Raw genomic sequence first — 25,358 nt, forward strand, 5'->3', positions numbered from 1 at the left:
CTGATGCTTAAGTGAAGTCGGGTTTGCTTAAGCGATCAAGGCATCTATATGGTTATCGCTTAAGCGATCTTGTATTTTAGAAGGATTATTGACAACCAAATTATATCACACACACTTAAGGCAATTTAAGAAGATTACTAACGTTAACATTAAGTCGGGACATTCAGAACATCACAAGATTTAGGAGGAAAGAAGAATTTACTAGACGCCTTAAGCAACGTCAATTATCGCTTAAACAATCAAGGCTCTATATAGGTTTACGCTTAAGCGATTGTTTACATCGCTTAGCGATTCTATATTTAGAAATATTATGACAAACAGTTACATCAATACATAAAAGGCAATTAAGAAAATTATAAGGTAACGTTACTGGGAAGTTCAGAACATCACAAGATTAAGGAGAAAAGAAGCAAATTACCGGATTGCTTAAGCCACATCGCTTATCACTTAAGCAAATCGCTAAGTGATTCGTTTTCATCGCTTAAGCGATTCGTTTACATTGCTTAAGCAATCTTGTTTTGGAGAAGACTATTTGACAACCAAATTACAACACATATAAGCAATTTAAGAAGATTACTAAGGTTAACGTTAACCTGGGACATTCAAATATGACAAGATTCAGGAGAAAAGAAGGAGACTTGCTAGATCGCTAACGATCAAGACTTATCTATATGCTATGCTTAAGCGATATGTTACATTGCTTAAGCGATCTTGTATTTTGGAAGGATAATTTTACAGCCTAATTACATCACAAATTTACCGGATCGCTTAAGCGACATCGTTAATTAAACGATATAGGCTTTTATGCTTATTGCTAAACGAGATGTTCAAATCACTTAAGCGATACTACATTTGAGAAGGATTATTTGACAACCTAAGTACAACACATATTTACAGATCACTTAAAATCATAGATTATTGGTGCAATAGTTTAAGATTACAAGATTGCTTTAGGGGTGAAGATCCACTCGAAGAAATCTCTAGTTCACAAGCATAATATAACTGAAATATCATGAAATAGTATAAGATTACTACTTTTCTATTATATACATCTTAGAAGTAGTAAGTCAATCACGAACAGAGAAAAATGTCATTCACGCTCACACATTCAAATAAAAAATGAACAACCCCTAAGTTGAGCTACACTGAGCCATTTCGTTGCCACTATGCTTGTGCTAACAGGATTGTACTAATGTAGAGCTCCCCACATCATCACCAGACAACTTCTTCATCATTAGGTCCAACGTGATAAACTGATTTAAGGAAAAGCTTTCGATCAAACAAGCACATAAAAAAAAACCTGCAAGTACGTGTGTGAGAAAAAGAGAGAGTACTGCTAGCACCGCCACAACTAGCCCTATCCTAGGCCAACAAAACAACCAAGAGAAATGCCTAAACAAAGGCAGGTAAAAATTTTGCACAAAGAAGCAGCCAAAACACAAACTTGCAGCACCCAAAACCCACAAAGCAGCACACAAACTAGCAAAAAAATCTGCACAAAAAGATAACACCTGTAAAACCCCCCTCCAGTCAGGTATCCTCTGAATACCCTCAATGAGAATCCCGAGGATACTGTCTAGAGAACGAGTTGTATTTAGAAAAAATCTGTATAGGATAATAATAAAAATATCCAAAACATGCATATAAATATCACGCAGGATCTAAACTTATAATTTACAAACTTAAGAAATTACACAATCAAAACATATTATAGGGTGGAAACTTCCAAATGTATTTCACAAATATTTATCATTACATTACATCAAGATAAAAACATCGAGATGAAATAATAATCTCCCCTCACGTGTAGTCCCACTGTCTCTAGCATCCTCACTTCTAGTCTACGCAAAGCAATCAACAATGAAAGGTGAGCGCTAATCGCTCAGTAAGGATGATCCGTTTCATTCTAAATGCACTATTTGATCTTTATTTACACATATTGTTAACACATCACTTATCTTTACATCTAGGGATACTTCCCCTTTTATTACTAATTCATATGCTTTTCATCATTTTATCCCATGCTATATAAACATCAATGGGTAACACACATCACATATCATGACATAACATCTAAAATCATCTAACATGAGTATAAACATCTCATGAGTATAATAACACATAATTCATGTAATGCAACTAAATGCATATGAAACATTTAACGTCTAGCCGATCGGACCTTTCTTAGCACTTAAGCACTATTATCATCTAGCCTCCAATTTCATAGAGCTCATTATCACGGGAGGCTTGCTTACGCGTTATTGCATCTAAAGCATATATTCATCTTTCCTCAATCGGTATACGAGGATATGCTTACGCGTTTCCATCATGTCTATAGCATCTCTGTCATGTCTATTTGATCTCTAACATCTTATGGCATGTAAATACATATTTTGGTGAGCTTAATACTTTCAATTCATCTATGGATTATAACCATTACATTACCTCTTGCTCACATACATCATCTTAACACAATATACATTGCATCTTCATGCCATTTCATAACATTAATCATGCATTGACATCAGACCATGTATATCTTTCAAAGCATCTAACTAATGGGTAAACATTAGTACATGGCATAATTACATAATACATTAATAATCAATCATAATCATAAGAATTGATCTTTAAATCTTAAACTTTAATAACCAGTTTATGCTTCAGGCCATTTTCCATCCTTTTCTCAAACGAATTGGCTCTCGGCATAAGCATAAAAGTTATAGTCTGTGTCTTAGCTTTCTAAGCTTCAAGAACAATCTATTTCGATTTTTATAACTCAAGTTATGGTCGAAATACAGAAGCAGGGTTACCAAAACCCCTAAGCCCATTAAATCCGATTTTCATATTAACTATGCCACATCAATTCCTATTGACATTAACCAATAGGTTAACTTGTGGATCAAATAAACCTCCCCTTAATAGTCTTTAACATCTTAAAGGAAGTGTAAAATCCATTTCCATAATCATCCATTATTGCTATAACATTGTAGCTAATGCAAACAACACATCAACACTTCTAATAGCAACATCAACACCATGTGGCCTCCAATACTACAATTTTTGCCACAATCAGTATACACTACTCATTTTCTCAATCAACATAACAATGATAAAACATAAGGAGCAATAACTTCATGTATAATGAATTCAAGGCAATAAGTAGAATAAATGAGTTCAACTACACTTGCCATCAATTAATTCTATGCCTTAAAGCCTAATTTAAGGTTTCATAAAAATCTACAAACCCTAGCATAAACCCTAAGTCATGGGAGGTTCTTCCTACCTTTAAGACATTCCCCAACAAATCTTTTGCCTTTGACTTCTTTTACACCTAATCCTACATATATAACATTATACCTCAACATCTAACCTCAAATCTTCAAATCACATCAAAACTAAAGTTTTTAATCCTACATTAAACCCTTCAAATTGAAGATCCAAGGCTTCTATCTTGTCTCCTTGAAAAATTATGCAAAACTCCTGAAAACCTAGAGAAGAAGCTGTTTCATGGAAGATTTGAGAGAAAATGGAAGAAATGTTGAAGAAAGGCTCTCTCCTTTGGCTTGAATGAATTTCATTCATTATAGGAAAATTTCATTTATTTCCAAAATTATGCAATTGGCCCAATATTTAATTGTATAAATCATAAGTCCTAATTCTTCAATAAGGGCATTTTGGTCATTTCACACTAGACATAAGTTAATTATATGCCATTAAATGCAATGAAGCCTACCCGACTTTTTCAATGCTATCCATAGGCAAAATAACCATTTTGCCTCTAAGCCTCTTATGGATAATGATTCATACCGTTCCAAATGAATTGACTATTTTGCCCTTAGTTAGATTTTATGCTTTTTAACATAAAATAAACATTTAAAGGACTATTTTGAGTTAGGAACATACCTTTGACATCTTGGGTATTACAACACCCTAACAGCACTCTAAACACAAACACTACACAATCAACTGCAGCACCCAACCTAGCAAAAAACTACACAAAAAGGCAGCCAAACACAAAACCCAACAAGCACCTAAGCCCACACCAACAGTGCCCAACCAACAACCCCCAAGCAACACCCAAATCCCACACCAATAGCATCCAACCAAACCTAGTAGTCATCTGCCAACCCATCCAAAACAAAGAAAAAACCAATAACCCGCAAGGTCTTCAAACAATGCACCAACCCAGCCAACACAAAGATACCCAATGCTAGAGTTGGTGACCATGTCTTCCTCTACTGTAATAACATTTGCTTGACTAATAGATTTGCAACAAATATAATGCATAAGAGAATGTAAATGAAATAATTTAATATGAATGGCAAGTATCAAACTTAAGCGTTACCAATAGTGTAAAAGAAATAGACCACCTAAGTAGAGTCCGTAGCAACTAGGGGTCCATCTGACCATGAAAGCACTCAACAGCTAAACTCTCCCGAAAGTTGATCATTGAATGGACATTCAAGTTATCCATTGGGGTGTTACTCATATCGAACTCAAGAGTTTGAGTGCATATACCCCGCAATCAGCACTACAATATGAGGAAGACATTACTATTAGAATTAGATTATAGAACAATTGCAGTATGTAAGTTCTATACACAATTTACCTCACATCATTAGTTGGAATGGGAACACGCTTGTATGGCTACTTTCCTGTAAGCAGTTCATCACCCAATTGTTCAAACATCCCACTATCTCTTAAAAGTTACTAGAATAACTTGCAAAGTGGTTGCATCATCGTGTCCAGCTCTCTCTCCTGACAAATACTCCAATTGCAATCAAGGATCTACACCAAGCCCTCCTCCAGTAGCCAAACAATGGTTATCCAATGCATTTGGTTGATGTTCAGGATGCAGTATACCCTTTTCACCTTTGCCCAACTGTTGCCATATTGGGCTTCTCCCCCTTGACATAGTGCATCATCATGTTGTCAAACCGATAATCTGCAAGGACACCTTCAAAATCCTCTATGGCCGTTCTTTTCCGCTTGGCTCCCCTTGTTGCAACTTCATCATTCGCTTTTTTCATTAAGGCCTCATATATGCTTACTAGGCTTTGGCCAAAGGACACGTTAGTGATGACATATTGCTGATAAAATATATTAGCATTAGTAGTCTGTCGCATCCTTATGAGTGTCAACACCTCGTCAATGTGTTGCATCAAATCAAAACAAGACGATAGTGTCTTGGCAAATACAAGCGATTTGTTTTTTCTAAACAGATCGCTTAAGCAGTCACATAATACGTTATGGAAAACATAAGGAAAAATAACTCACTGAGTCGTCAAGCCAGCAACCCATTCTTAACATATGATCAAACCATTTCCTAGGATAATCCCTAGTCTTGCACTTGACACAAACGTCAATTACTTCGTCATTGTAATAGGCATAAAATGATTTTTTCTAATTCTCATCTATTGGCCTAAATAATCAACCTTTAACTCTTTCAATTTAACTTCCCCACTTCTTCCGGCTTCTTCCTTATCATCCTCTTTAGCTTCCCCACTTCCACTGACTTCCACTTTATCTTTTTTAGTTCTCCTCTTCTTATCATACCTTATTTCGGTGAATGGAGATTTCACATGCTTGCTCTTCCAACTCTCTCTTTTCTTCGGTTGTACTTCAACCATTTCCAAAACCACATCAAGTTTCTCCTCCACCATTTGCATCATCTCTTCCATTTTATCAACCTTCTCACAAACGGTACTGAAAATGTCAAACTTGCAATGTAGGCTGTTTATGAGGTCAACCAACTTAGGCTGCGGATGCCTTGGCAAATTGGTACTTGGTGTACCAGTTTGCCAATTGGGAGGAGGCATATGAACCTGACCATCCATGTCTTCATCCTAATCCGTCCCACCTACTGTAGCTTCGACCTCAAACACATGCTCCACAAACAGCCCTGTAGTTGCAATCAAATGCGTGACTCTTTCTAGGTCCCACGTCAGGCGGTCTATGCTCTCATCGGAAACATCGTCCAATGTTATGAATGACGTAACATAATCCATGGGCAATTCACCTTTAGTAGAAGTAATGAACGGATGGACTGCTCTCTGCAATAAGAAAAAAACTCAACCAAATTTACAAAATCATTCAATCTATTAATCAACGTATCTTTTAAGCGATATTTAAAACAGGTACATATTCAAAAAAACAAATCCTTCAATCTTACTCGAGCCACTTGAATTTCCACTTTAATCATAGTCCCAACGGGCGCTCTTCTTGGTGTGCCACTGTAACATCCTAGGAAGTTGCAGTGCCTCATTCGACATCTCCTTCCACCACCTCGCCTTACCTAGGACAGGAATAGCCTCGTAAAATCAAGCCTAAATTGTATAAAAAAAAAAAAAAAAAATCCATATCATAATTAAAACACATATGATACCCAAAAAAACAAAACAAAACAAAAACAAAAACCTATTAATATTACCTACATTGCCCATGGAAAGCCGAACAAATTGTAAGTGCTTGCTTTATCTTTCTCCACGTATTAGCAGTGTTTTATCACCATATCTTTTCCTTGGAGTGAATCAATGGTTAACTGGAACGATAACCTTCCCCACAGATAAGAATTAAAGAACTCATCGTTACTTGCAAATTGCACCCAGTCAAGATTAATGACTTTCGATAAGTCAAAAGCCATAAAGGTGGAATGCATAAACCATATCAAACAAATTCTTAACTTCTCTGAAGAGGTATAATTATTGCCTTCTGCATCTAACCTCTCCTCTAAATCACGCACCGAAATAGACTGTTGTCCCCCCCAGAACCTTTCTAACAAAAGTTTTGATTGCCTTGCTTTTCTTTATCCTCTCTTCCACTTCTGCTTCTGGAAATGGCCCACAATTAAGGCCTTTCATCAAACAAAGTTCCATCATCCCAAAACGCACCGGCTTCCTATCCACCACAAACCACATTTCATTTCTCTTTTTGCATCTAACAGAGTGCAGCAAAAGATAATGTGCAGCTTGCCCCTAGAAGCCCCTATTCTAGTTTTCACCTAACTCCACAAAATGACCAAAACAACTCCTTTTGAACTGGTCCATACCTTTCCTCTACCTACCTAGAATCTCCTTAATTTTGGAAAAGACTTGTCAGCTTGACCTCATCGTAACCCTTGTAGGGAAGTATGGTACAACATCCATAACAACCTCAAGCCCATATTCCTTAACATTTATGCTCCTAGAACACTGCAGAATAGATAGAAATTGAATATCAGCATAGGAGCATCATGCCAAAAAGAAACCAAAACAAGCAATAAGTTGCCAATAAAGGGGATATGGGCTTGGTGTTGGTCTGATTGGAGAAGTTTGGGTGATTGGTGCATTTTGTCGAGCACTTAGAGGGCATCAGGGGAGTGGGTGTTTTTGGTTTCGAGAGGACCAAGGAAGCCAAGGTAGGCCCTAGGGAGGCTGTTCGTGGCAGGTTGGTTGGTTGGAGTTGACAGAAGAGTGCCGAAACCTGCCTTGGCTTCCTCGGTCCTCTGGAAGCCAAAAACACCCATTCCCCCAGTGCTCTCCAAATGCTCGACAAAATACACTAATCACCCGAACTTCTCCAATCAGACCAACACTAAGCAAATATCCCCCAAATTGGCACCCACAACCAATATCTTCGTAAAATATCAACAAATATTACCTGTTCTTCTTGTTCTTCCAACTCTTGGCCGGACTTTTTGTCAGCATCATCGTCTTCAGCTACATTATAGGTGCCTTGCATCTCTTCCTTTGTCAATGGAGCAACTTCCGACGTTCAATCGTCGGAAGTTGCTCCACTGCAACCTCCTCTTCTCCATTTTTCGAAGAACCATTGGCTCCTACAATGTGGAAGTGGCTAGGTTTTTCTTGGTTTCTTTGTTAATCTTAGCCATTGTAACTATCAGGGGAATGGCAAAAATGCAAAGAGCAAAAAAATTCAATAATGATAGAAAACGGGAAGAAAAACCAGAGAGAAAGGTGGGTGTTCAATCATGTTTTGCCACAACCAGGAATTTGTTTTGGCTTCTCAAATTTTAAATCCAACTTCTCTTTGTTATCACATAACCCATAAATGTTTAAATCTTTGCACCCTAACCCTTTTTGCTGCTTTAATTATACTTAAGTGTGACACGTCATTATTTCAAACTGATAAAAAGAATTAAAAAGATTGGCCATATTCTCAATTCCAAACTTCAGAAGGCATAACGCTTAAATTTCCTCTCTTTTCTTAAATACTTTTCATTTTTCAATCAATATAAATGGTTTTAAAAAATAGAATTATTTTTGTGATTGTTTGAATCAAATATAATAGAAAAATGGTATAATTACTAAAGGGTGCGTATCAAATTTATGCAGATTCATTGTAAATTAATATTAATAAATAGTGAAGATTTTGTCACGTCTCCACAAATTCAGCAGTATTTCGCCGCATCATTCGGTTTACAAACCTATTTAAAACCCTTTCTTCAACCCACTGAACTAAGAGATGGAAACAGAAGAAAAACAGCTTGAAAACTTACTGAAATGGGCAGCACATCTCGGAATAACAGACTCTTCAAATGGAGTCCCTTCTCACTCTCACTCTTCTTTAGGCCATTCTCTTACCATCTCTCATTTCCCTCTAGCAGGCGGGTAAGTAAATGTTTATTTATTATTCGTAATTCTGTTGTGTTCTGTAATGTAAATGTTTATTTATTTATTCGTAATTATTGCAGAAGAGGATTGGGTGCTGTGAGAGGTATTAGAGAAGGAGAGTTGATCCTCAAAGTCCCAAAATCAGCTTTATTTACAACACGATCTTTATTGAATAAGGATCACAATCTATCTCATGCTGTCAATTCACACCCTTCTCTTTCCTCTGCCCAGGTTTTCTATTTCATTGCTTCTTTACAACATCTATTGTGTTGCTTCTTTTTTAAATTTAATTGCTTATTTCTATCTTCTTTGCAATGTAGATATTGACGGTATGTTTATTATATGAAGTGGGTAAAGGAAAGAATTCACGGTGGCATCCTTACTTGATGCTTCTGCCACGGAGTTATGACATACTTGCAACTTTTGGCCAATTTGAGCAGCAAGCTCTGCAAGTATAGTTTTAATTCGTAAATTTTTCATTTCCTTTCCTTTGTTTTTGGTTTTTAGAAGTGAATTAAGTTAGTTGTTTCTCTAACAGTTAACTGGTTTTAGGTGGATGATGCTATATGGGCTGCGGGGAAGGCTGTGTTGAAAGCTGAAATAGAGTGGAAAGAAGCCAGTAAACTAATGGAACAACTTCAGCTTAAGCCTCAATTTGTCTCATTTAAAGCATGGCTTTGGGCTTCTGGAACTGTTAGAATTCTATCACAACTAATACATACTAAAATAATTGGCTCTTGGATTCTGGTTTTTGAGTTATTAGACATATTTTGAAAATTGTTTTCTGGTTGATTATACCTCTTATTTCTTAGTCAAATTCCTAGAATTGACAAATGAATTAGCCTCAGGATACCAGAGACTATACTTTGAGACGGCTTACTTTTATTTTGAGAGTTACTTGAATTAATAATTTCAAAATTTTGTCATGTTTACAGGTTTCATCGCGGACAATGTATATAGCATGGGATGAAGCTGGGTGTTTATGTCCTGTGGGAGATTTATTTAACTATGCTGCACCTGGAGAAGAGCCAAATGGCTTAGAAAATGTGGGAGGTACGATGAATGCTTCTTCCTTGACAGAGGGGGATGGAGAAGGTATCTTAGATTCTGAGAAATTCAATCCTCAATTGCAGAGGTTAACTGATGGATGGTTTGAGGAAGAAGCTAATGCATACTGTTTTTATGCTAGGCAAAGCTATGAAAAGGGAGAACAGGTACTACAAATTTCTAGTGTGGGAGCATGATAGCATTACTTTGACCTCGCAATTGAATTATTTTATTGTTTGCATTTTCACTTCTTGATTCACTCTCTGCATTAAGAAGATGTCTGAAGCAAATCACTAGTCTATTGGTCCTAGATGTGCAAAATCACATCAACAGAATACCTTCAAAATGAATAACTTGATATTAATATTTCCCGATGACAAATAATTACTTTTAATTTCTTTCTTCATAATGCTGTAAAAGATGTTAAGAATTTGTAATGCCACTTATTTTTAATTTGTACTGACTAGAGGAGAGCTGATGAATCAAGTAGGTTTATTGGATCTGAATGTGAAGTGAGTTTCACTAACCTTTTGAAATCTGAATTAGGAAGTCAATTGACTAGCTGATCCATGATTGAATTATTTCCTAAAACACACAATGTTTGATTTGGCTAAGACCTCTGAAATTCGTTTTTATTACAATTTGATGTCTGATTTATTTTTTGGATAAGTAGTATTCTAGAAATTAATTCCGGCTAGGTTTACATGCATTGAATCAATGAGTTTATACTTCATGCATGTGATTTTCATTCTTTGTTTGAAATAAATGATGCTCCTATGAAATTATGATAAGTTTATATGAAGTGCTGGAAGTAGAATGTGCTGTTTCATTGTTTCTTGTGATGATTTATCATGAATCTCATGATTATTCTTGTTGAAAGTTACTGCAGACTTTTTATGAATGTTTTATCTGTTTTCCTATAGAATTTGGTTCACTTGCTACTGACACTTATAGACTATGTTTGGACAAGTTCGTGTGTATAGCGTATCATTTAAATTTATTATGTTTGTTCTTCTAATAGAAGATCTTTGGGTAAATGATTAATTGATCATAAAACCATGTTTTTCATGGTTGTTTAATTCTTCATTCAGTTTTTGACATGTTGCCCTTTTTGTGAATTTTCTTAATGTACTTTCAAGTTCAAAATTTCAACTTTCAGTACTTTGTAATGATTTTTTCATCTCCTTGTACTGCTTTATGATTTCTAGATTGGTGTCAGGTTTTATGTTTTAGGTTTAGATGAAAAATTTCATTGTTATAGCGAGAGTAGTAATATGATAATCTTTCAAGTAATTTACTCTTTTCAGTGAAGAATAATCTGTCATTTTTTATTTTACTTCCCACATGGATGAGAGTTTTGAATATGATTCCCCATGCTCATTGGTTTCTCTCAGCAAGTCAAACACATTTGCGTTACAAAATTTCAGCAGAATGCAAGATTCTTTTTGTTTGGCTCACCAGGCCCTTTATTTTTCTTTAAATTTTTATCTGTTTCTCTCTTTTGACTAACCCTTGACCTTGTATCAGAGAGCTTAATGCTAGTTTTATGCCTTTATTTGTAAGTTTAAGTTCTACTAGTGTTAATGTGGTATTAGAGTAAAGTTCACTTCTATGCATTTGCATTTGTATTTCTGTTCTTTCTTTATTATTTGTTTTGGTTGATTGCTCTAGTCACATGTCATGTGCTAATATTTTTACTTGCAATTTCATTTGTTTGTATGGGTTTGCTTTGCCTTGATTCATTAGACATGTTTGGGAGGTTGTTGGAGAGCTTAATACTAGTGTTAGGTCCTTACCTTAAGTTTAAGTTTTTAGGTTAAGCAGTAATTCGACACTACACTTCATAATCCTATTGCAATGATCTTTTACATCGTCTTTCTTCTAAGTGTTATAATATTGATCAAAGCTCCTTACCTGCACTGAGAAAATGCACAGGCACATTCTTTATTTCTAGTATCATTGTAATATCCTAGAAATTAATTAATAAACCTTATCAACTGGTGCCTTTTCTAGCATGGAGAATGACTATTGGATGATCAATGTTGACATTCAAATAGACCTCTCATTGGCATATATAATTAATGTATTCTCTGATGTGTCCATGATGAGGCTAGATGGGGATTGAATCGGTGCTTTGTTATCTGCAGGTTCTATTAAGTTATGGAACATATACAAATTTAGAGCTTCTCGAACACTATGGGTTTCTTTTAGATGAAAATCCAAATGACAAGTTTTTTATACCCTTGGACACTGGCATTTATTCCTCTGGTTCGTGGCCCAAGGAATCACAATATATACATCAAAATGGGAAGCCGTCATTTGCTCTATTATCTGCTTTGCGGCTATGGCTGACACCAGCGAACCAGCGAAGATCAGTTGGACACCTTGCTTATTCAGGATGTCAACTCTCCGTAGACAATGAGGTATCTGTCATGAAATGGATATCAAAGAAGTGCCTTGGTCAGTTGAAGAATTTGCCAACTTCAAGTGAAGAAGACAACTTGCTGCTGTCTACCATCGACAAAATCCAAGATTACAAAACCCCTATGGAGCTAAAAAGGGTTTTGTCAACTTTTGGAGGTGAGGCTTGCACATTCTTAGAAGACAATGGTGTGCAAAGTGGAAAGAATGGTGGTGAATTATCATTTTCTGGTAAGACTAAATTGTCGATAGAGAGGTGGAAATTAGCAGTTCAATGGAGACTTAGATATAAGACAACTCTTGCTGATTGCATTTCTTATTGTTCTGAGATAATCAATTCACTCTTGTGTAAAAATGTTTCAACTGTCAGAACTAAAGAGCTCATGAGGTAACATCCTTTATGAATCAAAATTAATTTTACTCTGTCCGATATCAGTTAGTTAAGATTTTAGACAGACTAATCATCCTATGGCCATAATCAAGTTCCCTCGTCAATAGATACTCTTGTAAACATACCCAGTTGAAAGATGGAAGGGATTTCTGGATTAAAAGTTACAGTGAGTTTTTGAACATTTTGGGTGAATCCATGGTTGAAAGGGATTGTGATCGAAGCATATTGCAGATACTGTTTTGTTTCTTGCATCTAATGCCATATATTAATTTCTTAGTGCCATCATTTCCTGCTGTTAATCTCCTGCAAAGAGGTTTGGTCATAATTTTTGGTCCCTCTTATTCTGTAAATTGTATTTTGTTTCTAGTTTGTGCTTTAACCTATCAACTTGAATCACTTTTGAAATCAATATCCAAAACCAAATCTCTCCATAACAATCAAAAGGAAAACATCCAAAACTGAAAGGTCTTTCATGCCATAAATAATAAGCAGCATTGTATAAATCCACGGAGGATGGACGAAATATCTCCTAGTTTTGCCCATTCAACAATCCTCAATCGTGTTGTTTGGTGACACCAAATGTGTCACAGAAGAGTCAAAATGCTCTAACATCTTGGCAACCAAGATTTTTTGGATCTTAAAAGAATAATCCGTGGATTTGTATTACAATTCCGAGAACGTTTGCAAGAAGCTTCGTCCTCATGTCTCTACTTCTCCGAGAAAGATCTATTATTAAACTTTTCATCTCTAAAATACTTACATTTTACCATTACTATTAATATCTCTTTTCCTTTGGTTATCATCAAGAATACTCATGGATGTCTTGTAATTGAAGCAATGTATGATCTAAATCCAGAACTAATTGTAGCTTTCTTTGGCTAAACCCCTTTCCAGCAACCAATTTCAGGGTTGCCAACCCTTAAATCATTGAGCACAAAACCACATCCTACACCGAACCCATCATTCAAGTTTTTCTCAGAATAAAAACACCCTTGAAGAACCACACAGAGGGAGAAAGGGCGATTTACAGACTACGGGGGATCTCAAAGTAATCACTCAAAACCGCGTCCATTGTCAAAAGAAACACAAGTCTTTGATTAATGAATTACAATACAAAACAGGGATTTTCCAGGATTTATATACATTCAAGTTGAACTTGAAAGTATTCTTGCTCAGGGGTGGCTCCAGTGGTCCAGCCGTCGTGAAAATTTTGGAAACTTATGTTTCAACTAAGATTGGACACATAATTAAAAAGAGAAACTTAGTTTTCCACATTACGGATTCTAGACTTTAGTTAATGAAATANAAGTTTTTCTCAGAATAAAAACACCCTTGAAGAACCACACAGAGGGAGAAAGGGCGATTTACAGACTACGGGGGATCTCAAAGTAATCACTCAAAACCGCGTCCATTGTCTAAAGAAACACAAGTCTTTGATTAATGAATTACAGAACAAAACAGGGATTTCCAGGATTTATATACATTCAAGTTGAACTTGAAAGTATTCTTGCTCAGAGGTAGCTCCAGTGGTCCAGCCGTCGTGAAAATTTTGGAAACTTATGTTTCAACTAAGATTGGACACATAATTAAAAAGAGAAACTTAGTTTTCCACATTACGGATTCTAGACTTTAGTTAATGAAATAGCACAAAGATTGATTGATGGATCAGAATTCTGGCTTGGATTCTCAAAATAGAGAAAAATCGCTCAGTTTAATCAACTTCGATCATCTGGGGAAATAATCATCACATCCATCTCACCTTGTGCCTAATAGGATCATGCATTAACTTGAAAAAAAAACCCATAAAAAATTTAATGATAAAAAAGAATGGATCAGATTCCTGGCTTGGATTCTCTCAAAAGAGAAACAAATCGCTCAGTTTAATCAACGTCGTTCATCTGGGGAAATAATCATCACTTCCATACGTCCCAAAAACAATTCAAGAAAACAAACAAATAATTAAATTAAGAAAATGACGAAGATGGATCAGAGGACTGGCTTGGATTCTCAACAATTAAGAGAGAAAAATCGCACGGTTTAATCAGCTTCGATCATTTGGGGAAATAATCATCACACCCATCTATCTTAATTTATATAAACAAAACAATCACGAAATTAATTTACCCAAATCTGCGTAAAAGAATATGAAAAAGAAATTCATAACTAGTTATTGCTTTGCAGAAAGGGAGAAGCTGTAGCGTCGGCTCATACGCGGCGCTCACTGCACATAAGCGCCGGTAATCAGTATTCGACGCGTTTTGAAACTAAACCCTAACTAAAAACAATGTGTAAACTGAACCCTAATTACAAACAATGTAGAAACTAAACCCTAATTACAAACAATGTAGAAACTAAACCCTAATTACAAACAAAAACTTGAAGGCTTTGGGAGAACGTTATGCGAAGTAAAAGAGTGAAGGAGAAGAGAGAGGAAAGTGTTACTTATAGCCGCAAACATGGGCTTCGTAAACCCTAATGCTGAAAGGTTCTTATTCTAATGCGGCGTATCTCCTCTTCGTATCTCGGTTTAATTACATTTTGCCCCTTTTATTTTGCAGTAATTCCCTCAGCTTTCGAGATTACACAAATCCCAAATTTGGGGTTATATACCTAAAACTTCGGAGGGGCTATTAGATATTGACCAAAAATTTGAGTGTTATACAGTTAAATCCAATTGAAGTCCATTTTCCAAATTTTCCCCTCATACAAATATTCCAAAACTTTATTCTTGTACAAAGAATCCAGTTCAAACTAAGGATGGGCACGGCCAGCCCAAAAGCCCAAGGGGATTCCCTGATCCTGACCCGAAGCTCGTTTGGGGAATCCCCAAAAAAAGTCTGTTCCCCAAATAGGGAATTCGGGAAATGTTTGGGGGTTTCTGTCTTTTTGTATCTTTATTAGTTTTATTATCCTTTTTTCCAAATTATATATACTAACCAAAAAAAAAAAAAAAAATTAAATATATAATATACATATTAAACATAAAGACCATATCATCAAAAAAAAAAAAATAAATTTATAATATACATATTAAATATAAAAACCATCATACTAAATTGATAATATATTACAACATGTGACAGATCTATAATCAAAAGATTCAAAACATGACAGTATCAAGATTCAAAATATGAGCTACCAAAAAGGCCCACCCCACAATTATACATATTAGTATTTTTTTGTTAAAATGCCCACCCTCAACAAGTGTTGGATCCGCCTCTGATTAATGATTATAATGAATCCAAATATCAAAATGATAATGATAATTATAATACATTATACATATATATAAATATATTATATATTAACAGTATAATATTATGTATTATTGTATTAAGTAATAAGTATTAAGTTATATAATGTATTACATATAATACATTATACACATATATTATAATAAATTTTAAATAAATAACTATCATATATATTATAGTAAATTCTAAATAAATAACTATCACAATATAACAAAGACAATTAGGTAATAGAATTGAAATAATGATTCAATGAAGGACAAAAAAATATTTATAATGATTTATTGAATTTTTAAAATGAATCAAAATATCAAATGATACATTATACATATATAACATATATATCATGTATTAATATATGATTATGGATAATTGCATATTATGTATAATTTATAATGTACCACATAATATGTTATATACATTAAACTATATAGTATATACCATATATAAATTACAATATTAATTGAAATGTAAATGTATACTATATATAAGATAATATTAATGTCGAATGTATAAACTTTGTTTCATAGCATTAACACATTTATATATATATATATATATATATATATATATATATATTACAAATATTTATAATGATTTATTATATTTAATCTAGCTTTATTTATTACCTATTTGTATATAATTTCATAAAATACTAACATAATTATAATTTGTCATTGTATAATGTATAATTGATTTTCAAATATTAAAATTATTATAGGTATATATGATTGATTTTCAAATGTTAAAATTAATACATATATATATATAGGATATATATAGGGCGGGCCGGGGCAAGACCTATCCTAGCCCCAGCCCGTCCCTGAATTCCGGGCTAATCTTAGGCCGATCCCGGCCCAAAGCCCAAACGATTCAGGGAAAATCCGCCCCGTTCGGGCCAGATCAGGGCAGGTCTCCACAAGGCCAGGCTTAGTGCCCATCCTTAGTTCAAACTCTAATCGTTGTCAAATCCTAAAAAATTGGCAAACAGGAAACTTGAAAACCGACACCAAAATCTGAAATGGGGAGGAAAGTAAGTGGTATTTTTATTTTATTATGTGTATTATACTTTCTATTTTGTTTGATTGATTGAGCATGGTTTCGAGGGCATTGTTTTAAAACTCGGCCCGGCCAGACCGATTTAATCGGTTTAACCAAGACCCAGAAGCTTCACGAGGCTGGGTTTACATTTTTCTTATTCATCCAAAATCCTATAATTTGGGATGATGATCGACGAGAAATTGAAGGCCGGGATGTTGGAGCTTTTGAAGAGAAAGTGTCGATGAGTGCAATGGTGGTGATAGAGTTGATTTCCTATGAGTAAATCGACCGAAAATCGAAAAAAATTGACGGAAACAACAACTGGATTTTGCCCGTGATTATCGAGGCTAATAGGGGTGGAGGTGAGGTGGGTTTTGGTCCGAAGGAAAGGGAGAGTATTTTGGGGGTGATGAGTAGAGTTGTCGATGTCAATGAGATCTAGCCTAGAATGCTAACGTTGGCGTCGGTGAGATCGACTGAAATCAAACCGATTTCAGCTAGAGTGTGTTTGAACTCAACGCAACACTATAGCCCAACTTGAGCTTTTACCAAGTCGAGCAGCTCGGCTCGACTAACACCTCTACTTGCAACCTAGTGTAAAATTTGAATACAATTAAAAATAATTTTCTTAAGAGCTTGTTTGATATAGAATCTAAATATAAGTTTTGATTTTTGAAAACAAGTGATACAAATAACATTAGGAAAATGGATTTGGTAGAAATAAGTTGTAATGTTCTCAAAAACAATTTTTGGATATGATCACAATAACTAGTACAAATCAAATGGACCCTAACAATATGAGGAATAAATAAATAAATAGTAGAACCACAAGTTCTAATAAACAAGTAAAAGGGTTAATGGGGCTTGTTTGCTTCCGTTTTCAAACCTAAAATTTTCTTATAGATAACGTGAAAAAATGCTCACTCTGCAAATTTAATTCAGGATACAAAAGCAAATAAAACAAATAAAAGAGAATTTATGAGGAAAATTGAAATAAAAAAGTAATGTTTCTTTGTTTTCGTTTTCAATATTTGTTTCAGAACACAATATTAACACACTTTTAAATTGTTAATTATTTAATAAATCAATGATAATCTTTATACTTACCTAACATCATGACATTCAAATTTCAATTTTTGCTCCAATCAATTGAATTGATACATATTAGTAAATACCCCGAGATAAGTGTGTGGCAGCAGCTAAAATATTTAGCAATGGACTTTATTTGTTTCTAAGCTAATGCATAATATGAGCTCATACCCAAGACTCGAAAATTACATTTAAAAAAAAAAAAAAGAAAAAAAAAAAAAAAACCACCTAACTTACAAGCCCCAAGAAAGAAACAATTTCAATTGTTAATTTGGGAGTTGGTCAACACGCTTGCAATATGCATATCCGTAAACAGCAAGTAAATAAACACTTCAACACAATGGATCAAGCTATCAAAAAATTATATTTTCATGTCAAAAACTGATTTCCACAAACCCAAATGGAATTTCAAACTGCATTTTGAAAAGAAAATACAATGAGATTCCTCTAGCATCTATCTTGATCAGAGCACAAAGACATCATAATGGTTTACTTCTTGGAGAAAGCTATTTTACCTTCTTAAGTAAATTAGAGGTTTGGAACTCTGCGTCATCTTTGATAAAACTCCACCAAACATAGGTAAGAGGGATAGTAGTCGCATGCCAGAGAGCGTGTGCGTCCAAAAAACCATAATATGGAGGGAAGTCATAGATTTCTAAGAGCATTGCCAAGCCGCCTCCAAAGACTACTGTCCACAACTTCCACCGAGAAGGATGCTGACTGACACCGGCCCAAATTGCCCAGATGAGAAGCTGAGCCACTGCCATGACAACACAAACTTTCATGTTCCATCCTGCAAAATGTCCAACATCTTGTCAGATTAGCGTTACTAGCATCATAAAACTAAATCTCAAAGTAAAAAATGATATTAATTTATAGCTTAATACTGGTCCATTTCTCTTTATGATCTTGGCAATTGCAAAACAATTAGTAATATTGTACATTTAAAACATAATATAAATAAAGGAGATGGTAGCATAAATCTCAAGCCACCCACTCAACCCCAATGAGTAACCTGGTTGATAGAAAAATGATAAAACAATTATTGCATTCCAGATGACATAACTATTAAGTTGAGAGGCAATCCAATGATTGTGGTCACATCTCAACAACCATTCATGTAATAGTTGGAAAATTTAAGCTCTATCAAGCCAAGTAACAATGGTATCTTATGGGTAAAGTAATTACTATGAAGATATATCAACACTGTGGGTTGAGCAACCTCCAGAAAACGAAGGCCTGGAAGAACAGATATGATACCCATAGTCTAGTCTACAGAAGTTGAGGTACAATCATTGAGGTCGAAGAGTTAGGGGTGCCACCGGTCCCTTCCTACTGATAGTTTATTATATTCTTATTATAGAATATGTAATTACCAAAGAATATTGTTTTATTGGATAATTCATTTGTAAACATAATCCAGAAACTGAATATATTGGAGAGAGATGATACCATAGTCTAGTTTATAGAAGTTGAGGTACAATATATGGGTAGTAACAAAAGCAAGTAGCGGAGCAGCAACCATGACTCTAGCAGCCTCATCTCTCACATTAAAACATCTTAGTATAGCCAAAATGAGTGAGTAACCAAGTAATGCCACTGCAGATGAGTAGTCTAACTTCTCTGTCAAGTCCACATCACTGCATTTCAATTAGACGTCACAACAAGAATCATGAAATGACCTAAAAATGAAGAACATACTCCAAGAAATATATAAAAACAATAAACAAAAACCAAGAAAATTGCATTATGCAAAGATAAATGGGACACTCAATTAATACTGAAAATGTCAAAAATGCAAATCAATTACAAAAAAGGAGAAAACAATAAAAAGCTTACCGACTATGAAAAATTGCACTCCAGAACCAAGAGTTCAATGATAAGAGCGCATAGATGTGCCACAAAGTGGAAAATTCATAGTATGCCTTCTTGTTCTGTTTTAGAGGTAATCTATAGTATAGAAGAATGAAAAAGGAAAGCCAACCATGGAAATGCATTGCAAGGTTGAGAGCAGAGAAAGCCACAGATGCTGGCTCCTGATTAAACAAACGAGAAGCTGAAATATATACCCAAGAAAAGTGCAATAAAAAATAAACAACTCCAAAAGAAGGATAAAATTGAAGTATAAAGTTGATAAAATAACAAACCTGAATACCATAAATCCGTTTGAATGGCCATTTACCATGGTACTTAACAGGTCCATTACCAAGTGCATCTCTTTCTTTCTCTCTGTCAACCATACAATTGTAGCGACAGTCACTTTGACAATCCCATATCTTCCATCGTAAATAAAGAGGTTCTTGCATGTACCATGGACCATCGATTGAGATACCATCTGAAGAAAATTTGCAATGTTGAAAGCATCTTTCCCCAACACAGCCAGTTTTTTCACATTGTCCAACACAGGCCCTAAAATCCGAGATATGCCACAAAATCTTTAGCTTTTAAAAGAAGAAGAAGAAGAAGAAGAAGAAGAAGAAGAAGAAGAAGACAAAAACTTATTGTAGGTAACATGTAAAGCAAATAAATTCTAAGATCAGAAGATACTGTAAAGCAAGTAAATTAATTTAAAAGACAGATGATAAAGTCAGTTATAAAGCCATTACTGTAACATACTGGCCTTGAAAGATGATGAACAGTAAAATTTACACATTCATGTTATACACTCAAAATCTTTGTCAACAAGAAAATAAATTCAGCAAAAACTCAATGAACTGCTCCTATAAATAGTTACACCGACACATCACTGTTAAAACACACCATTATTGATAACCAAATTATGAAATTACAGAGGCATCAAAGATCAAACACATTGATACATAATTCCTTTCACTTCTCAACTTATTTCTCTTTACTTGATTCTTGTACTCCAGTTATATGAGCTGACTGCCAGATCATTTTTTAAATTCTTATCTAATTTCAAGTTATATGGTAGGTCAAAGTTTTATCTCCAGATCAAATCATCTAACTAGCAAACAAAGATTATGAATATGCTTGTTAAAGTTAAAAGCACATAAAGCAAAGTACATTTTCTATGAAATAATAAATTTTGATAAAGAAACGCTATAGAAAACCAGGTATTAAGACAATTAAAGTTATACCTGTATAGAGGATCAGCATCACCAGCACTGGCATTCAAAACTTTAACAAGACATGAAAGCATAACATAGAAGGTAATCCAGTATCGATTAACCATCTGCTCAAAAAATTACAAAATTTGAAAATCTTAACTATATAATTAATCAAATCAAGTCAACATAGTTCATATCACCAACAACAATGTATTAATTAATAAATGATTTTGAGTAAGAGTGAGGTTATTGTTCTACATTGATTGAATCAGCGAAAAATAAAAAGATTAAATCAACTTAAGAGTACGAGAACAATTAAAGATAAAGCTTTACTTCTCAGCAGGTGCTCCCAATGAAATCTTTCTTCCTTAGAACCCACGTAACAATGTCAATGAAGAAACAGAAATTTCCTTTTATGTATTTTAATTACTTTTTGGTATTTTCACTTTACTTTAACCTTCGAATAGAGGGATCTTACTTCAAATTAACTGTAAACCTCTAAAAACTTAATTGGCAACCATTCAAACCTCCTGTTAAATCACTCTCTGTCTATTTCACAAGCTTAAAATACACATATGAAGCATAAAAAAGTAAGAGAAAACATGGAAATTACTTGTAAAAATATGAGTGAACAAAAGATCAAATTTAGACAAGATCTAGAGAGTACCATGCCAAAATGCCGATGAACAGAATGGATTCTTCTATTAGAACTCTTCGACGCAATTAGCTTCTCCACTCCCTTAAATCAAACCAAAATCACCATCAAATGACAGTTTTTAAATAGTACAATAATAATAATAATAATAATAATAATAATAATAATAATAATAATAATAAAATGAAATTTACCATAACAATCTCATCTTTGCATTTAATTCCTGTGACAGTCCTGCAAAAGAAATGGAAATTTGAAATCAATCTAGAGATTAAAACAAGAAGTGAAGGAAAATCGAAGGTTACTAAGTGATTTGAGTATAGTACCCGCTGTTATCGACGGCTTTGGCGGCGTTCTCGATCTGGAAAACGCGACCATCGGGAGAGCTCATTCTCTTGCTTTGATTTGATTCTTCGGACTTTCCTTTGTGTTTCTTCAACTATGTCACGGTCCTCACGGAGAAAGTCTGGTCCTATTTTCTTTCTTTTTCCTTTTTAATAGGATATTATCAAATGATGATACAAACATTTCAAAACTTTCAGAGGAGAAAGTTACAAATTCTTCGATTAAAGAATATCTAACTGTAATTTATTGTTAATTTTAACGAAAAATGATAAAAAGATTTAAATGTTATTAACATTTTTTTTCTTTTTTCTAATTAAATTTAGTTTTTAATTGAAAATTTTTAAAAAGAACATTTCTTTTTAAGAAAATCAAAAAAAAAAAAAATTAAAATTAAGAATTGATGAAAAAATTTAAAAAAGAAAGCTCTTTCAAACTTTTTAACTTTTTTTAGTAATTTTAATTTATTTTCTAAAAAGAAATAATTTAAATGTATACTGTTATTGTTTTGTCATTTTCTAAAGTTAAATATGACATTAAATAACTTGTTATTGTTTCTTAATTGAAGAATTTGCAACTTTCATTTTTCAATTAATTTTTTTTTTTTTTGAAAAGTTTACGTTAATTGATATTATCCTTTTTAATATATATATAAAAAAAAAAGTCATTTAAAATTTTTTCATAAGTTTAAGCCAATTCCTGTGAACACCCACTAGTTTTATTACTATGTAGGAAGCCCCAATCTTTTCCAAGCCGTTATACTATTTCGTCAAAAGAGCATGCCTATTTTGCCCCTATAGATTTACAATTGAACTTAATTGACGTATCTCTTTGCCTGGATTTGTTGCCTAGCCGCCATGTAAGCGCCTTACGGTGGCCAACTTGGCCAGCCGCAAAGTCCAGATCAGCAATAAATAAAGAGAGAGATTAGAAGAAATAGAAGAGAAGAGGAGGAGAGAAGGAAGAGAAAAAGAATGAGGAATTCGAACAGAAGAAAGAGACGAAGAAAATAGGAGGAAGTGAAGATAAAAGAGAAGAACAAAGATAAGACGTTGATGCTTATTTTGACACCAACGACTTCGCACGTGCAAAGTGCTAAGAGGATCTTAGAAATCACACGTGATTAATATGAGATTTAGGCAAGGTTATTGGTGTATGCAAAAACTTAATAATAAAGGAGACAATGAGAATTTATATAGTTGTTCGGATGTTTAAAACGATTCCTACATCCACTGTTATTTATTATATGAGTGTTTTTTATTATTAGCCAAGTTACAAGAGGTTGCGAATAGCGAATAGAATTACAAGAGGTTGGTATTTAGAGAGAATATTAAGTCAGTTTTTTTCCCGTAGGTTGTCTTTGCTATAAAACTATTGAAATCCGAGATCCCGATTTTGTAAGGGGGAGTACTCTATTTATAGTCGTTGAGTTCAACATAATGATTACAAGTCTGCAAGTCAGTAGGTACCATGCAAATCTTTCCTTGCCTCCCATTAGTTAATAACTTAAAAAAAAAATCCTTAAATTATATGGGGCTTGGACAAGTGTGTGGATCACATTCATTCACAGACAAAACTTGAGCCTACTGAGTTGGTGACAGTCGTATTCTCTTTATCTTGGGGCGATGTGGTAGCTTCTGGGCTGCACAAAGCCTTCTTGAACTCTGATTGGTACTCGTTGATGTAAGCTTACGTCAGTCCTAATTTTTTAGGCATAACAAAAGCTTCCCAGTTCTTGAGATTCAAGGAATTGAATTTCGAGAACTTCATGATTATGCCATAACCTGACTTGTCTTTATAAATTCTTACTCGAGTTAAGTGCTGAGTGTAATCACATTATTGCAGACGACCTGAAGTTGACTGCTTGATCTGACTTGCAAACTGAGTGCAGGTTGTGAGCTATGCCTTAAGAGTAACACAAGCGACCTGACGTGATTGTTTACTGAGATTTACTGACCTGAGCTTGATCTTGTCTTGGGTCATCAGGATGTGTTTTGAACTCTAACTGTTATTCACAACCTGAAAACACTTAGAATATTTCATGATTAAAAATTCTGAATCATCTTGTTTGGTGTTCGTGTTCGACATGTTGAATAAATGTCTCCTTTGAACAACTTCTTCAGATGTTATTCGTTGTGTTTGACAGTTAGCTTGGTCAATAAAGTAATCTTTATCTGAAAGACTTGTCTCCGTGCGTAATAAGTGTTAGCCGTGAGCATTAAATGCAAGTCATGTTGAAAGGACATTCCCTTTTGGTACATTAAATGCGGATGAAGGCTTATTTAATGCGGAAGAGATAATCACACTGTCGATTGGCATTCTCAATAAAGAGAGGTGCCAGTTGATTTTTATGAAGCATGGGGGTTATCTTCCCATAGATTGATGACACGTGGTTGCAATCTACAACTAAGAGCGCACTCCTGCCCAAACGTCGCTTATAAAAGAAGCTGTAGCATCATCTTCCTCACTATAAAACCCTAACTTTTCAGAAAACTCAAATTTTTCAGAGAGAAAATAACGGTTTCTTACTCCAAAAAATTTGTTCTTCCTTCACCAATTCATGCAAACCCAACTTTACAACAGAGTACCCATTTCAGGCAGACAAAAGGTAAAAAAACTTCTTTCTTTTTCTCTTTTTTCACATTCCTGCAAAAAATTTCTTTTTTACAGTCATGGTGGTCATGGGTGTTTGGTAGGCATTAGGAAAGAGCATTCCTGGGTAGTGTTCGAAAAAGAAACACTTGAAGGTTTGAAACTTAGGGTAAAAAGTTCTAAAGGATTGTTTTTAAGAGTTTTAGGGTTTAGAAGCTTGACGGCTAGGCAGAAAACATAGGGTTCTTTTACACATCCTCTGAGTCATCGTATGAGGTAGATTTTTCAAGGTTTGAGTCCCCCCTAAATGCTGTACCTTTAAGACTTTAGAACCAATGGAGACCTAGATGAGAATAGTTGACAGAGAAAGCTCACTCCCACCGGGTACCTCTGCATGTACCAGGAAGGTGATAAGGTCAACTATCTCAATGGACGAAATAAAAAAGGTATTAGAGCAATATGCAATTGATGTGGACATGTACCGAAAGAGGATGTACACTACCCAGGAGCCTCCCGAGGGAATGGTCGTAATCTCGAAAGCCATTTTCAAATGCGGAGTGAGAATACCCTTCCACCCCTACATCAAGTCGACCACTTTAAGGTCGCACCATTCCAGCTGACGTTGAATGCATATATGATAGCTATCGCTATGTATATATCATTCTACAAGCATGAACTTAGGGAGCCAACGGCGTTGGAGCTCGCTTGCACCTATATCTTGAAGAAGAGTAAAGATAAGGACTCGTATTACCTCTCCAAATGACTGACGATCGAGGGAGAAATATTTGGTTATCCCAGCAATGTGGAAGCTTACGAAACCAAATATTTTTTCTTTAAGTACGA

At 34.6% G+C, this 25,358-nt stretch overlaps 2 protein-coding genes and 3 non-coding genes across 8 annotated transcripts in view; 1 reads left to right on the plus strand and 4 right to left on the minus strand.

The window, feature by feature from the left end:
• The first annotated feature begins 8,397 nt into the window (after positions 1–8,397).
• LOC116121147 (protein SET DOMAIN GROUP 40-like) lies at positions 8,398–12,503 on the plus strand. Of its 2 annotated transcripts, none has more exons than XM_031407084.1 (6): positions 8,398–8,612; positions 8,696–8,846; positions 8,936–9,067; positions 9,168–9,308; positions 9,551–9,829; positions 11,810–12,503. In XM_031407084.1, exons 1-6 carry the CDS (start codon positions 8,467–8,469, stop codon positions 12,473–12,475), a joined length of 1,515 nt encoding a protein of 504 aa, XP_031262944.1. In that variant the 5' UTR covers positions 8,398–8,466; the 3' UTR covers positions 12,476–12,503. The 2 variants fall into 2 exon arrangements, with proteins under 2 accessions (XP_031262944.1, XP_031262945.1); XM_031407085.1 differs by having other exon boundaries at positions 8,936–8,944.
• A 1,631-nt stretch (positions 12,504–14,134) lies between these two features.
• Positions 14,135–14,228, minus strand: LOC116121157. The gene has a single exon (XR_004126665.1). It is a non-coding gene; the product is annotated as a small nucleolar RNA Z103 (small nucleolar RNA).
• Positions 14,229–14,301: 73 nt separating this feature from the next.
• Positions 14,302–14,397, minus strand: LOC116121158. Its single transcript, XR_004126666.1, has one exon. It is a non-coding gene; the product is annotated as a small nucleolar RNA Z103 (small nucleolar RNA).
• A 58-nt stretch (positions 14,398–14,455) lies between these two features.
• LOC116121159 lies at positions 14,456–14,554 on the minus strand. The gene has a single exon (XR_004126667.1). It is a non-coding gene; the product is annotated as a small nucleolar RNA Z103 (small nucleolar RNA).
• A 3,572-nt stretch (positions 14,555–18,126) lies between these two features.
• LOC116121149 (post-GPI attachment to proteins factor 3-like) overlaps positions 18,127–25,358 on the minus strand; it is a 91,859-nt gene continuing 84,627 nt past the window's right edge. The window contains exons 1-8 of one of the 3 annotated variants that reach the window (XM_031407090.1): positions 21,908–22,029; positions 21,776–21,815; positions 21,594–21,665; positions 20,957–21,051; positions 20,003–20,264; positions 19,695–19,891; positions 19,308–19,495; positions 18,176–18,648 (exon numbers count right to left, since the gene is read on the minus strand). In XM_031407090.1, the coding sequence (XP_031262950.1) occupies positions 18,362–18,648; positions 19,308–19,495; positions 19,695–19,891; positions 20,003–20,264; positions 20,957–21,051; positions 21,594–21,665; positions 21,776–21,815; positions 21,908–21,972 (1,206 nt within the window). In that variant the 5' untranslated portion in view covers positions 21,973–22,029 and the 3' untranslated portion in view covers positions 18,176–18,361. Of the gene's footprint in view, positions 18,649–19,307; positions 19,496–19,694; positions 19,892–20,002; positions 20,265–20,956; positions 21,052–21,593; positions 21,666–21,775; positions 21,816–21,907; positions 22,030–25,358 lie in introns of those variants that run through there. The other 2 variants (XM_031407087.1, XM_031407088.1) reach the window with 2 other exon arrangements.

This window comes from Pistacia vera, unplaced genomic scaffold (genome assembly GCF_008641045.1).
Source record: "Pistacia vera cultivar Batoury unplaced genomic scaffold, PisVer_v2 Contig968, whole genome shotgun sequence".
NCBI classification, from domain to species: Eukaryota; Viridiplantae; Streptophyta; class Magnoliopsida; order Sapindales; family Anacardiaceae; genus Pistacia; species Pistacia vera.